The 13,131-nt window shown below is 37.2% G+C and overlaps 1 protein-coding gene across 2 annotated transcripts in view; it reads left to right on the forward strand.

The window, feature by feature from the left end:
* The window catches only part of LRIG3 (leucine rich repeats and immunoglobulin like domains 3), a 282,893-nt gene that overhangs the window by 247,011 nt on the left and 22,751 nt on the right, over nucleotides 1–13,131 (forward strand). For both annotated transcript variants that reach the window (XM_033059168.1, XM_033059167.1), the window contains exons 2-3: nucleotides 5,850–5,921; nucleotides 6,189–6,263. Coding sequence is in view for 1 of the 2 variants with exons in the window: in XM_033059167.1 (XP_032915058.1) it covers nucleotides 5,850–5,921; nucleotides 6,189–6,263 (147 nt within the window). In the remaining variant the exon portion in view is untranslated. The remainder of the gene's footprint in view (nucleotides 1–5,849; nucleotides 5,922–6,188; nucleotides 6,264–13,131) is intronic.

A 13,131-nucleotide genomic window follows, 5' to 3' on the forward strand; every position in this document is an offset into this window, starting at 1 on the left:
GAGACAATAAAACACATTGCAGGAGTTTTTTTTTGTTAGCACAAGGGACATTTTTCTAATTAGAATTCCCTTGGTAGTGTAAATTGCCCTTATGTAAGTTCACATTCCTTTAAAAGTGTGAGAAAATAGGTTCCGCTTGTATAAATAAGCTTTGGTCTGTTGTAAGAAACCCTGCTGTGATTACTCATTGGACAGCTGTGTCACTTGCTTTTAAACTCACAGAAGTACATCTTTGTAGGTGTCACCAAACCATGTGGTCTGGCCGCTTTTGTGTAAATACTTCTTTTGTTTGTGACAAATGCCTTAGAAGTACCCAGCTCTTTCTTCCTTCCCCTCTTAATAAGAGCAAGGAAAAGTGCGGCGTTGTCTGTTACCTCCAACTACCTCAGTACCTGGGATCGTGCAGTCTGATAATAAATGAGTTCAGTTTTACATAAGCAAAAAAAAGTTTGACTTGTCTGGATTATTGTTGCGACAAACTGCACGTTATGAATTATAAAAGACTGTTTATGAATTTTATTGCTATATGTCTACTATGTTTTCCATGAAACTCTGTAGTGGGTATAGCCAAAGGCTGGTAGTTTAATTGCAGACTTTCCAGTCCTCTTGAGAAAACAACAGTTTTTTTATCACTTTCTCAACACATGCAGGCGAGACCCCCAAGCAGCAGAGTGAAGACTCTTCTGCCTGAGAAGGTCTAGGCCCATTTTTGGCTTTATTCCTCCCTCTGCCCATCTGTACTCGCCCATCTGGAGAGCAGGTTTTGGAAACTCCTGCTGCATTCTTTCATGCCTTCTTTTGTTCAAATTCCCTGCTGAAATAAAATGAGAGTGACCTTAGAACGGACTAAGAGGGGAAAAAAAAATAACCTGAGTTCTTCTTGGTGGCAGGTGTGAGTCTACTGCCTTGTATGAAAGCAGCTTCACAAAGTGGATTTTAAACAGGCTATAATTGCCAACTTCACTGTGATTTTAGCCAAAAATACCTTCTTCTATTACCTTGTCTTCGTGAGAGATAACAGTCTGCTGGAAACTGATAAACATTTGTACTGGCTTTGTGTACAGATAATTTTGAAGTTGGATTTCCATTTAATTCCAGGATGTGTATCTTGATATTGTAAGAATGTGGAATTAGAGCTTGAGGAGGAGGAAGAGTGTTGAGCATTGGCCAGCGTCCTCCATGTGTGCAAACTCCCACTGGCACTGCAGTACCCTTTGCCAGGTTCACTCAGGAATGCTAGAACTGTCGGTGGGGCAGGAGGGAAAGTCTGAAAAATGGTTTTCACTTATGTTTGTATTACATCTCTAGTATTTACATTTTATAAATCCTCTAGTTCTCTACCAGAATTGCCAGAAAAAAAGCTGTATGGTTTTCACAGCTGTTTTTCAATATTTTCCAGACTAAAGCTTGAACATAGCAAGCTGATTTATGAGTCACTTTGGATCAGTGTCTTAAAACAGCTACAGCCTGGCTTTTTGTTTTTCAGCTCTGCTGATTTCTGCTGAATTAGCAGCTCTATAGGCCCCAGTGGGACTGATTAAGGAACTGTTGCTGGATTTGCATTTTAAAATTTGACTTGGGGCTCAGGTTTCTGAGTTCTCTATGGAAGAAGATGATAATTGTAACTTAAGTGTCGTAAATTAAGTTAGAGTCTAAAAGTTACATCCATAAAATGTGTGAAGAAGCACTTGCCTTCTCCCTCTATGCATTAGGCTTCCTTTCAGTTTTTATTCACACATTGATGTTCAGAGCTGAATTTCAGCTAATGTGGAGACTTGTGAGTTATGAAAGATGGTCATACAAACATAATGGAACATAGAGAATAGTTTCTTTCATAGAACAGGTTCTCAGAGGGTAAAACTATGGCATGCCTTCTCAAGTGGAGGCAATTCTTCTTAAATGTCCAGTCACTTCTATTAGAAATGCAAAGTGAAGAACAGGTATATATTCTTAGAACTGCTATAAAGAATTCCTTAATATGTTTCTGGTTTCTGACGTTTCAGAGTGTGTTCTGTTCTATCTTCTGTGACTTTTGAAATTCTAGTGGCAAAAGTAATCACAGAGGGAATTTTCTGCTCCCTTGCAATTTGGTTGTAACATACAAGGAAAATTCAGAAATGGAAAACACAGAGTAATAATGTTTCAACAATGTCAGTTCCATTTCTGTGAAGGAGAAATAAAATTTAATTTCCCGACTTTTTCTCTGTACTTGTTTTAGGTATGTTGAGAAATTCATTGGCCTGAAATAAACTTGTAGCTTTGCAACTGGGATGATAGATTTTTGTATTTAAAAAAATTGTGCCAATCCAGTGCTTATAAGTTTGAGAGACTTCTACAGGCTGAAGCTTCAGTTAGATTATTAGTAAAAGCCAAATATTTTAACTCTTGGTTCACTTCCAACCACTCTGATTGAACTAAAAATGTTCTTGCAAGGCTTTTTTTCCTGAATTTTCATGAAGTTTCCTATGGTGGTAGTACTGAAGTAATGTTTAATAAAATATTTATAATACGTATTTTATGCAGCTGTTGGTAGACAACCATATATACTGCATGAAACAGGCAATTCAGTATTGTCTGGAGGGTTGGGCATGTTTTGTTGGTTTTTTACTTTGGGATTTTTTTCCATCTTGTATTTGACAACCTGCTGTAAGTAAACCAAACATAAGATGTTTTTATGTATGTATTTTTTAAAGTAGGTGCTACTTGGAAAATGTGAATGTATCTTTAGTGTTAAAAAACAAACACAAAAAAAAGTAGTTTGAAACCTAGTGTTAGTTACGCTCACAGTTGCCTTGATAGACTCCAGATGGATGTGAGCTTGAGCTATGAGTGAAAGTGTCTGGCTCCAGTGTGGTGATCATGCACAGCAGTGGTTGTAATTGCAGGATTTTTATAGTTTAAGGACTCTGCCAGATTTTTTTTTTTTTTAAACATGTTATAACTCCAGCAGAACAAATCTACTCACGTCTGTTACTGTCTGGTAGGTCCTTTAGGCAAATATTCCTTAAATAAACCTTTTGCAGAGTTTTTAGATGAAATGAAGAAATGCAGGTTTTTAGCACTAATGTTGAAAACTCTTTGTTGTAATAATTACTGATTCCTAGGTCTTGTCTTAAGCGTGAACAACAGTAACATGGTAGGCACTAACAGCCATAACTTAACTGAATTTTGGCTGTTTATTTGCATAGTTCTTACAGTCCTTTCAGACTAAAGCCAAATATTGAATTAAGGGCAAAAACTGTCTCTGCCTTTAAGAACCAAGTTAGATTGCTGTCTAGATTTTTGTAGCAGCATGCTTTTTCAGTGTTTACACTTAAGAATACAGTGTGAGAATTTCCAATCTGTGAAACTAATGCCTTCAGATGTTAAACAAAGGGATTTTTCTCCAGTGTATGGCCTGGAGAATGTTTGCACTAGATTTTTAAGCAGTGAAAGATGCAGTCCTCCAACTTTAGTGTGGTTAACCTAATATGCAGAACTCGAAATCATAATGATGAAACTAAAATTAGTGGGCTTTTGAAAACATTGACACTATATTGGTTTTCTCTTGTTAAGAGGAAAATCTGTAGGGGTTTACACACCTGAAAGAAGGCACAGATAAATATACATATATATTAGGTGCTTGAGGCCAGAGTTAAGTCTCTGAAAACATCCCCTCTGTTGCCACCTGAGTAGAGTGTGTTCCCCTTCTGTAGGTGGCTCTCCCTCAGCCCTCTTCTTTTGTTCTGGAAAATGCCATTCACACCTGCAGCTCTGCCCTGTGCGCACTCCTGTGCAGCCCTGGCTTGGGAAACGCAAGCGCATCTCTTTTTCCCTGCCTGTGGCCCTGAGCCATGCTCTGGTGCCACAGCTCATCAACCCACTGGGTCTGGTCCAGTTGGCTGGCTCAGATCACACCTTACAGATGAGTACTGGTGGTACCCCACATCATACCCGTGTGTGCCTGGGATTATTTTTTATACTTAATTTTTATAGTTACTGAGGGCTTTTTTTAACTGCCAGCTGCAAGAAGGAACAAGAGTGACAATGAAACTGTCCTTGCAACATTGATCAAGTCAGTTGGGAGAATCTAAAACAGTTTTACTATTCACATGTTCTGCTGAGGAAACCTAGGTGCCTGGCTGGGTTGCAGTATTACACCTGTGTCTGAAGATGTGGAGTCATGGGTCCAGGGAAACTGGAGTTCTCTGGATCTGTGGGTTTTCAGGGCTTAGTCACAGAGCAGAATACTTAGCACAGACACTGAACTTGGCTTCATTTAAGCCAGTTCTGGTCTGTGTGCAGCAGGGATATGCTGTTCATCAGCTTTCTTCACTTCTGGAACTGTGGATGGAGAGTAGACATGCCTATGGCAGTCAGGCCTGTGTTTGGCATCCTCAGCATGGATGACTGTATTGAGTCATCTTACCCAGAAAAAGTGAGGAATCGTGTAGTTTCCTTGTAGATTCAACTTGAAATAACAGTTCATACCTGTGTGGCTTAATGAGGACCCCAGGTAGGGTGGATGACTCTTTAGTGCTTAATTAGCATGGGGAAAAGTGTCATGGAGTGTGAGCAATATTTTTTTCAAAAGGATGCTTTTTAAAGCACCATTTACCTGATGCTGCAGCTACTCACTACTGAGGTGTGCTGAAAATTTTTTTATATATCTGCGTTACAAACGCTCACTGGAGTGAATTTAAGAACTCATTAAAAATAATGTTGGTTTTGTTAGTTGGCTTGGATAAATGCAGTGTTTTAACTTGGAATAAATGCTTGCAGATGGCTGGATTGATGCTGGTGAGGTAGTGATAATCTGTAGTATGGGAACAGAAAAATGCTCGTGTTGGTGGGGTGAGTGACTGAGAAGGGGGAGGCCTTCAACAGAGCTAGTCATGGTTACAAGGTCAGTTGTGAGTCTGTGAGGTTTAGAGATGTGCAGGTTTGCATTCCTGCAGTTAGCTTTTCTGTCTTTTACTTTACGGTCACTCTTATTTCTGTTATGTTTCCAGTACTTCTGAGGTACAGCTAAAATTTCTTAGGACTCTTGTATGGTGTCAAGTGTTTGAGAGGGTAAAGATGTATGGCACTGTAAGGAAAAGTATTTCTTGTGGTCAACAAGTGTTGCATTTTTAGTACCTGGCTTGTTTCGTAGCAAACATTACAAAGGTGATAACAATTACTTACAAACTGCATCAATATATACTGGGGATCTTCAATGCAATGTGGCACAAGCTAAGTGTTTGAGCTACTTCTTCAAGTGCAGTTAAGTGGGATATTAATATCACTAGTACACAGACATCTTAAAACTCAGAATTAGTCCTTGCTATGTCTGTTGTCTTCTGCTATTTCTTAAGATCTCTATTAAATTTGGTTATTTGTGGTTTATGGACAGTCCTCGTTGTGTATGAGCTATGCATGTGGGTGAGAAGAGTGAAATATGGTTAACCCAAGGAGTGAGACTGCAATGACTGTTGTTTTTTGAATTTCCTTGTTGAAGTAACCAAGAGGTTGTTGTAACCAAATCTTCTGTTGTGAGGGGGTGTGGGAGAGGGATTCTTGGGGTATCTGAGTCAAAATATAAGATGTTTTCCATGGGTCCTATGCACGTTCCAGTGAACAGTTCTATACTGTTCAGAAATACTAGGAATTTCTTTGATAATGCTTGCAACAATCAAGGTATTTGCATTTGTATCTGTATATTTATACCTTGTATGAGCAAATTAGTTTCTATTACAATTTTACTAATATGAAATAATCTTTTTATGTACTTGGAGACAAGTAAGAACATAATTTGGATTGAAATTGTGCTGCTTTACCTGATATTGTATGGCAAAACTGACAGGGTGTTTATTTTTGTAACCTCATAGGGACTTAAGTCACAACAAATTATCTTCAATCAAGACTGGTATCTTGGATCACCTTCATAGTCTTCAGGAAGTGTAAGTTAATTTGTCTTAATTAAAAACCATACCAAAACATAAACCCCAACCAAAAATACCCAACTGGTGTTTGTGTATGCTTATTGTATAGTTATTTCTCTAGGGATGGTTGCTTGAACAACAAAGGTGCTGTTCTGATATTTTACATTAAGTGAAACTGGAATTGTTTTTTAATTTTGAGGTGACACAGTTCAGCAGTTTAGCAAGTTCAATGCACATATTTCTGATTAACATCAAAGCTAACTCTCCCTTTTGTAATATTAATAGGAAGCTGAACAACAATGAGCTGGAGATCATTCCAGATCTGGGACCAGTCTCAGCAAATATAACCCTTCTGTCTTTGTAAGTAGATCTTACTTTTGTCCCTGGTTAGTGGAACTAACTCTACAGGGTTCATGGAATTGTGTGCATTACAGAGATTAAAGTAAAATAATTGGAAATAGAGCAGCTTGTGGTTAGGAAGCTGATTATGTCATATTATTTAGTAGTTTTTTTAAATGTATATAATTGAGCTTAATCCCCATCGTTTTTGTGCTTCCCAGGTACAAAGACTGCATTACAATTAATTTATGTTGTGGTAGTGCCCAGAAGCCTCAGTCCTGTTGTGCTAGGCACTGTACAAGCATCCATAAATGTTACACAGACTTGTACAGTGCTGTCTTTAAAACAAGACTTACATTCTGTCATTATGCATCTTGGCTGAGTTCCTGATGTGTTAAATCAAAGCAGAATCCCATTAATTTCACTGGCCAATACAGGGAAATCCCCTTGGGATGCAGCTTCAGAGCAAGTATCTAGGTTAGAAGATGTTCTGCCAATGTCTTGAAAAAATTTTTGAGCCCATTTTAATGTGGCACATTTTTTCATGACTGCAGGTAATACATAAAATTGTGACAGCAGATTGTGTCCATGTTCATGAAAGAAATGAGTAGGTTACTTGGTGTTCATTTGTAATGTGAGTATAAAGTTGTAAAGGGCATATAGGGCCCATAACCAAAACAGTTGATTTTAAAGGGAATCTTATTCCTGATGTTTTAATGATAAATTAGTTGGATTTTTTTATGTGACTTAGTTTCAATAAACTGTTGAAGGAAGGTGTAGAAAAAAAGAAAAGACCTGGTTTTCGTGTGTGGGATTTGTGTTTCATCAGTGGGAATCTAAAGTGGCTAAAGCTTTTAATATGTAGCCCCCTGGCCAAATCCTGTCCCTGAATACAAATTGCAAGTTACCTTTCTTGAAGAATCCTGAAGGGTTAAAACAATACAATAAACTTTGGAAAGCTGTTCAGTTAATTAAATTGATCACTATTCAATTGCTTACATCTGGTGATTTATAGGGGTTTGTTTTCACTCTAGGCCTAGGTCAGCCAAGTCAGCTGGTGCAGCCGCTGTGTCTGGGCTACTCTGTTTGAATAAGAACTAAGTGACATTTGATACTGATGTGGTTTCTTACAGATCAGAATCAGAAAAGAATGAAAGAAAAAGCAGATGGTGTCTGAAAAATAACTGTTGAATTTAAGCACATCTTTTATTTTGCAGTAGTATTGGCATTACTTTTACACTGGCATAACATTCTGTAGCATCTAATTGATTTAAAGACTATATTTCTTATATACACACACACATATATATGTATGTTACCAGCTTGCTAGGTCTTTTTTACCACAAGGCTAGAAATATTAGCATAATAAAGTGGTTTATATCGTCTTACTTTACCTCTGAATTCTTAGCATTTCTCCTACTCATGGAAACTGAACAGGTTTAGAGGAACCTAAAATCATTCCTGTGCAGCTGTGCAAAAATTTTGGTATTCCTTTGAGAGAATAAATTATTGTCAGTGACTGTTGAATTGTTTGTTTCATATCCTTAGGTCCCTGGCTTGGGGCATTTGCTCAGGTGGTCAAACATGGAAAAATCTTTGTTAGATCTGTGCTATGCACCGCATATGTTAACACTTGAAAGGAAAAAAAAAGTATTTTCTAAAACCTTTTATCGCACTACAGTGCAGTTAAAGTTACTCTGGTTGGGTGTTACTTGTTTTCATTCTAATTCTGTGTGTGGATAAGAAGATTACTGAATGTATTTGTGCTGCAACTGAGATGTAATACCTATTCTACGACTACAGCAGAGATTCCTGGAGTTTAATATGTCCGAAATAATTATTTTAATGTTTCATGTTAACTTACAAGTTCCAGTCTACAATAGTTAAGATAATTGTTTGTTCTGTATCAAATTAGATGATGATAGAGCATAAAATTAGAGTGACATTGTATTGTTCAAAAATAAAATATCTTGTCTCTTTTGCTCAGCTTTTCTTTAAAACATAGAGTAGAATCTTAGAATCATTTAAGTTGGAAAAGACCTTTAAGAGAATAAACATACAGCTGTTTAGCATAACAATATGTATAGTGTTTTGGTAGCATAAGTGGACAAATACACAATCTAATAACACTTATGTTTTAGAAGTGAAAATATACGTGCATTTGTTTTTTCTGTGGTGAATGTTATTTGAAGGGATTGAATCGAACTGAGTTAATATATCTTAAGTCAGGCGAAGAGAACACATATGGAACAATTAGAATGTAAGTTTTAGAACCGCTCTTCAGGGAAACATCTGATGACTTTCTCCTTTTTAAATGTCTGTAAAGAAAAGAGGTTGTAAAGCCTTTCCAAAGTAAACCAGTTTCCATGCTGAGTCTTTGTTCTGGCTTTCAAATAATAGCCAAAAAGAGAGTGATGATAGTCTTCTGAAACTCAGTTTGATTATGTTTCATATGAGATACATATATGTTGGTTCATTACTGTCAGTTGAAAAGTCAGCTGTTTTTTTCCAAAGAATCTTCAAGGAATGCTATAGAAGTGATACCCTCTTTTCTTGCCAATATCTTCATTGTTGAAGAAGCTCTATTACAAGATTTTTTTTCTTTGACTTGTTAAGAATTCTCACTGAGCTGGGAAGCCTTAGAATTTTACCTGTCCTGCAAGAATTTTCTTGCCCTGCAGAAGAAATTACACTGCTGGTATGTCTCCCTAATAGTCCAGGTATCCCCACACAGCCATGTATGCCTGAATTCTTTGAAGAATATAAACAGGCATGGGTGGATTATCATGTTAGTCCAGTTTCCATTTCTGGAGCTACCTATCTAGCTATCTAGTTGATACTTTATCTAAATGAGATATTTGCATACTAATGAATTATTCAGGATAAATATACCCAGAGCAGGAGATGTTCCCAGTCTCATGGTCCCAGTCTGTCTGTAACATGAAACAACAATGCTAACATTCTGTTTTTACTGATGCCAGTTGAGGGTTGAGCATCTTGGGAATGAAAAGTATTGGGCACACCCCCTCACCACCACCCTGGGAGAAGTGTCAGTGTGAAGGAGTGAGTATACCAGGATATTCAGGCACACACTTATTACATGGATGGAGATGTATCTATGATTTTATTCACGTGATAAGTATGTATCTTGTTAGATGTCACTGGAGAGCTTGTGAGCCTCCTGGGAATCTGGATACTACTGTAAGCTACACGGGTGGTAGTTCAGGTTGTATCTGGTGAGGATGCTTAGATCAAGTCTCTGAAAATTAAATTCCAGGGTGTTCTTTTTGCAAGACCACCAAGCCCTTTTATATACCTTATATGAGAGAAGGCATGAAGAGAGCAGTATATTAAGGCAGGAAGAGGAAAGTTCAGGTGTTTGCCAGAGGTTGTTACCACAATAGCTCTAGCCAGGAGGTCAGGTCCCCCATGTGCTGGCAACATTTGAGGAGAGTATTGGATTTAACAGCTGCTTACCACAGGTATATAATGTGCAGACACCACACACTGTAATGTACGTGTATTTATCTATCCCTAGAAGTGAAGTATGTTCGAAGTTTTCTACTTTGCATTCCTGAAGTAAATGTAAAATAGGTTAAATTAATGGAGAATTGCTTTAAATGGTTGTAGTAGAAAATTCTTCATTTCTTGGAGAAAAAACAATTTACTTTCCCAAGATAGGTGGATTCCTTTTGTGTTAGGAACAAAAATGGGCACTAATGCCCTCATTCCAGGAGAACAAGTGAAAATTCTGAATATTGTTTCCATTCTAATAACATTGCTAATCCAAGATATATCAGTTCTGTCCTGTTTATCCTAAAAATCTGCCTGAACCAGTGATCTTGACACATGGGAAGAAAACTAATACTGCCTTTTAGGTCTATTGCAGTTGTAGTTGGTGGACTAAGGGTAAAAATCCAGAAATAGATTGCAACTAAATAGTCTAAGTACAATAGCGTTGTATAGAAGTCCTTTTGGTGTTTAACTGCCAACTAATATTTGCATAGGAGTTTCACTTTAAAATTCTTCCAAAAATGTTAACTGCTTTTAATATTACTAGTATTTTGTAAGGAAGAGACACTGATTGCAAATTCAGCAATGTTATATAAGATTGAGTATAGAGTTTAAATAAGAAACCAATGCTGTTTTTACTTGTAAAATTTTAAAAAATATGTAGTTGTATACGCTATCCAACATCATCAGTACACTGTATCCTTGAATACTGTGAAAAATGGAAGGTTGCAGTGACTATGAAGAGATGGAACAGCTTTAAGTGTTAAAGTATCCTGCCTCTCCAACTAGAATTTATTGTTCTTATCAAAACAGATGTGTAGAACTAATATTGAACCCTCCCTGTTTCTCTTTACCTACATCCATATTCCGTAGTAATTCACTTGCAGTCAGTAGGGACTAGAAAAGCTGTACGTGCTCAAGTGCATATAGTGAAATTCTAACATTAGACTAGTTTTCAAGAAGTGAGTGTTTTAAATAAATTGTGAATTTTACATTTTATTGAATAGAAGATATTTTATTTATAGGCAATAGAGTGTATGGCATAGGTGATTCAAATTATTATATTGTGAGGACTGATCATGCTAGTCTAGAATACAAACTAATATTTGGTCTTAGTAGAACCAGAGAGGAAAATGCAAAAGTCATGGTGTGGAATTTAAAGGGTGCATGAATAATTCACAGTTCAGGAATGTTTTTCAAGTCTTACATTAATGTGTGTTTTATATTAGGTTCCTGCTTCACTTTTTTTTTTAGAATGTGAAATCTTCTATTTATAAGAGACACAATGAAAATGTGACATGGTAGAGGTTTTTCTCTGCTGTGCTGGGGGAATCCTCCAGCTCTATCTTTACAGGAAACCTTTGAGGCAGAGACCATTCACTTTTGAGTTCTGGGATCGTTCAAAGTGCTGCCAAAATTGAAGCAGTTTTTTGAAATGTGACCATGTGTTTGTTAGATGATGAACAGAGTCCAAAAGTCACTTCTCTGAAGGTTTTCTACAGCCCAAGATTAGCCTGGTTGCTTGTCTTATTTATGCAGAAACATAGTTACCGAAGAAAAGTGGCAATTAATCCCATCTACTGTTGAGAGGGATATAATGTTTTTGATTTTTTCCTTTTTTTTTTCTTTTTTTTTTTCCTTTTCTGTTTAAAATCTATGTTATGTGATAACGGACATCCCAGATCAAGCTTCAGATAGTTGTATTGAGAAATAAAATTCAATTAATTGAAGTAAACACTCAAATCATGCATTTTTCCCAGCTGACAGTTTGGAAAGGAGAGTGATAGTTTGCATTTTGTGGCAGTAACTTAAACCCCTGGGAAGGCCCTTCAGTAAAGACAAGAAGGGTGTGTATGAGAAGTTTGCCTCTTTGTCATCTCACAGTGGTCTGGGAGCAAAAGCTGTGTGTAAAATCCAGGAGAGCACTGTCTTGGTATGCAACTAGAAAGCTGCAGTCACAAGAAAGATGTTTAGATGAAACTCCTGAAAATGAAAGCTTGCATTCAGTAGGCGTGGATGCCTTTCCTGGCTGTGCTTGCCAGAGAAAGTGGTATTGTTTGTTTATAAAGCTAGCATACTAAACTGGAGTCTGGATCCCAGTATGAAGAAAATGTTGGTCAAATATTTTACATCCTTGTCATCTCTTCAGCTACCACTTTATTATGGGAAGGATTAAGAGCTGGATGCTGCCTGGAAGAGTTTGTTTTGAAGGATTGAAAGAAAGGATAGAGGAATGCCAGACTGGGCTTCAGGCATAAGGCTACTTGGAGAATGTCCCGAAACTGAGAGTGGTGGTAAACCATATGTGACTTGGTCTGAAGTTGTGAGCAAAAAGCTAGAGCGAGGAACTTACTGGAATTAGTTCTTGCAGTCTTTGACATTTGCTGTGGAGACTTAAGAGGAAGTAAATGAAAGAATTTGAGAAGGAACCTGGCTTAGTCAGACTTACAGACATGGAAACTCAATTTTTATGGCAGCAATTTAGGCTGAATGATGGGAAAGAGAAGAAGTACATAGAAACCCAGAGTTTGTTGTATAAAAATACAAGGAGTGAGAGCCTAGATTAATGCTTTTGCAATGAGAATGGAAAAGAATGCAAATTTTATGAGCTGTTTGCAGTGGATAAGTCCATCATTATTTTCTGGTGATAGTGGTAAAGGAAAAGGTGAATTAAAAAGGATAGTAATGGACTACAAAAATAGAGAACACTGTTCTGATATGATGAAGTGAAAGAGTGGTAGGAATTTTACAGAGGAGTAGGGCATGTGATACGGAAGATGAGAAAGGTGAGAATGAAACTGAGAGGTCAGGCATAAGTGTTTGGATTATGTTTAGAGAATTGGTGGTGGTGATTGCAATAGAGCAGTGAAATCACTTGTGCCTTGAGTGGAAGAGAAGTGGCTGGGACAACATTTCTCACCTTGTATTGATGATTGAAGTTAAGGGTACATGTAGAAGGGTGTGCAGTCTAAACTGCCTAGACTTTGGTCTGGACCATCTAAAAGGGAGGGTTGGTCTGCAACAATAAAGAGTAGGTGCTTTAATTAGGAACTCTATATGTTAGTTTAGATTTATAATACTGGAGGGCACTATGTTGGTTTTATCTAGGTCATATTTAAAATTTTCCAAGATTTTAGCATTAACTAACTGTCACACAACTCACCAAGTGTGCAAGGGGCTATTATTCCTGTTGTCAGCTCTTGCAAAAAATAATTATGCTTGCATTGCTTTTGTTTATAGTTATTAAATAAAGAGATGAGCTTACACATTCACTTGCCTATCACATGTTAAGTAACTTGTGATTATTTTGGAAAAACCAGAAAACTGAATTGGAAACAGACATCAGGGTATTAAGAAGAGAGTTTGGAAGGAAAAC

This window comes from Catharus ustulatus, chromosome 4 (assembly GCF_009819885.2).
Source record: "Catharus ustulatus isolate bCatUst1 chromosome 4, bCatUst1.pri.v2, whole genome shotgun sequence".
NCBI lineage: Eukaryota > Metazoa > Chordata > Aves > Passeriformes > Turdidae > Catharus > Catharus ustulatus.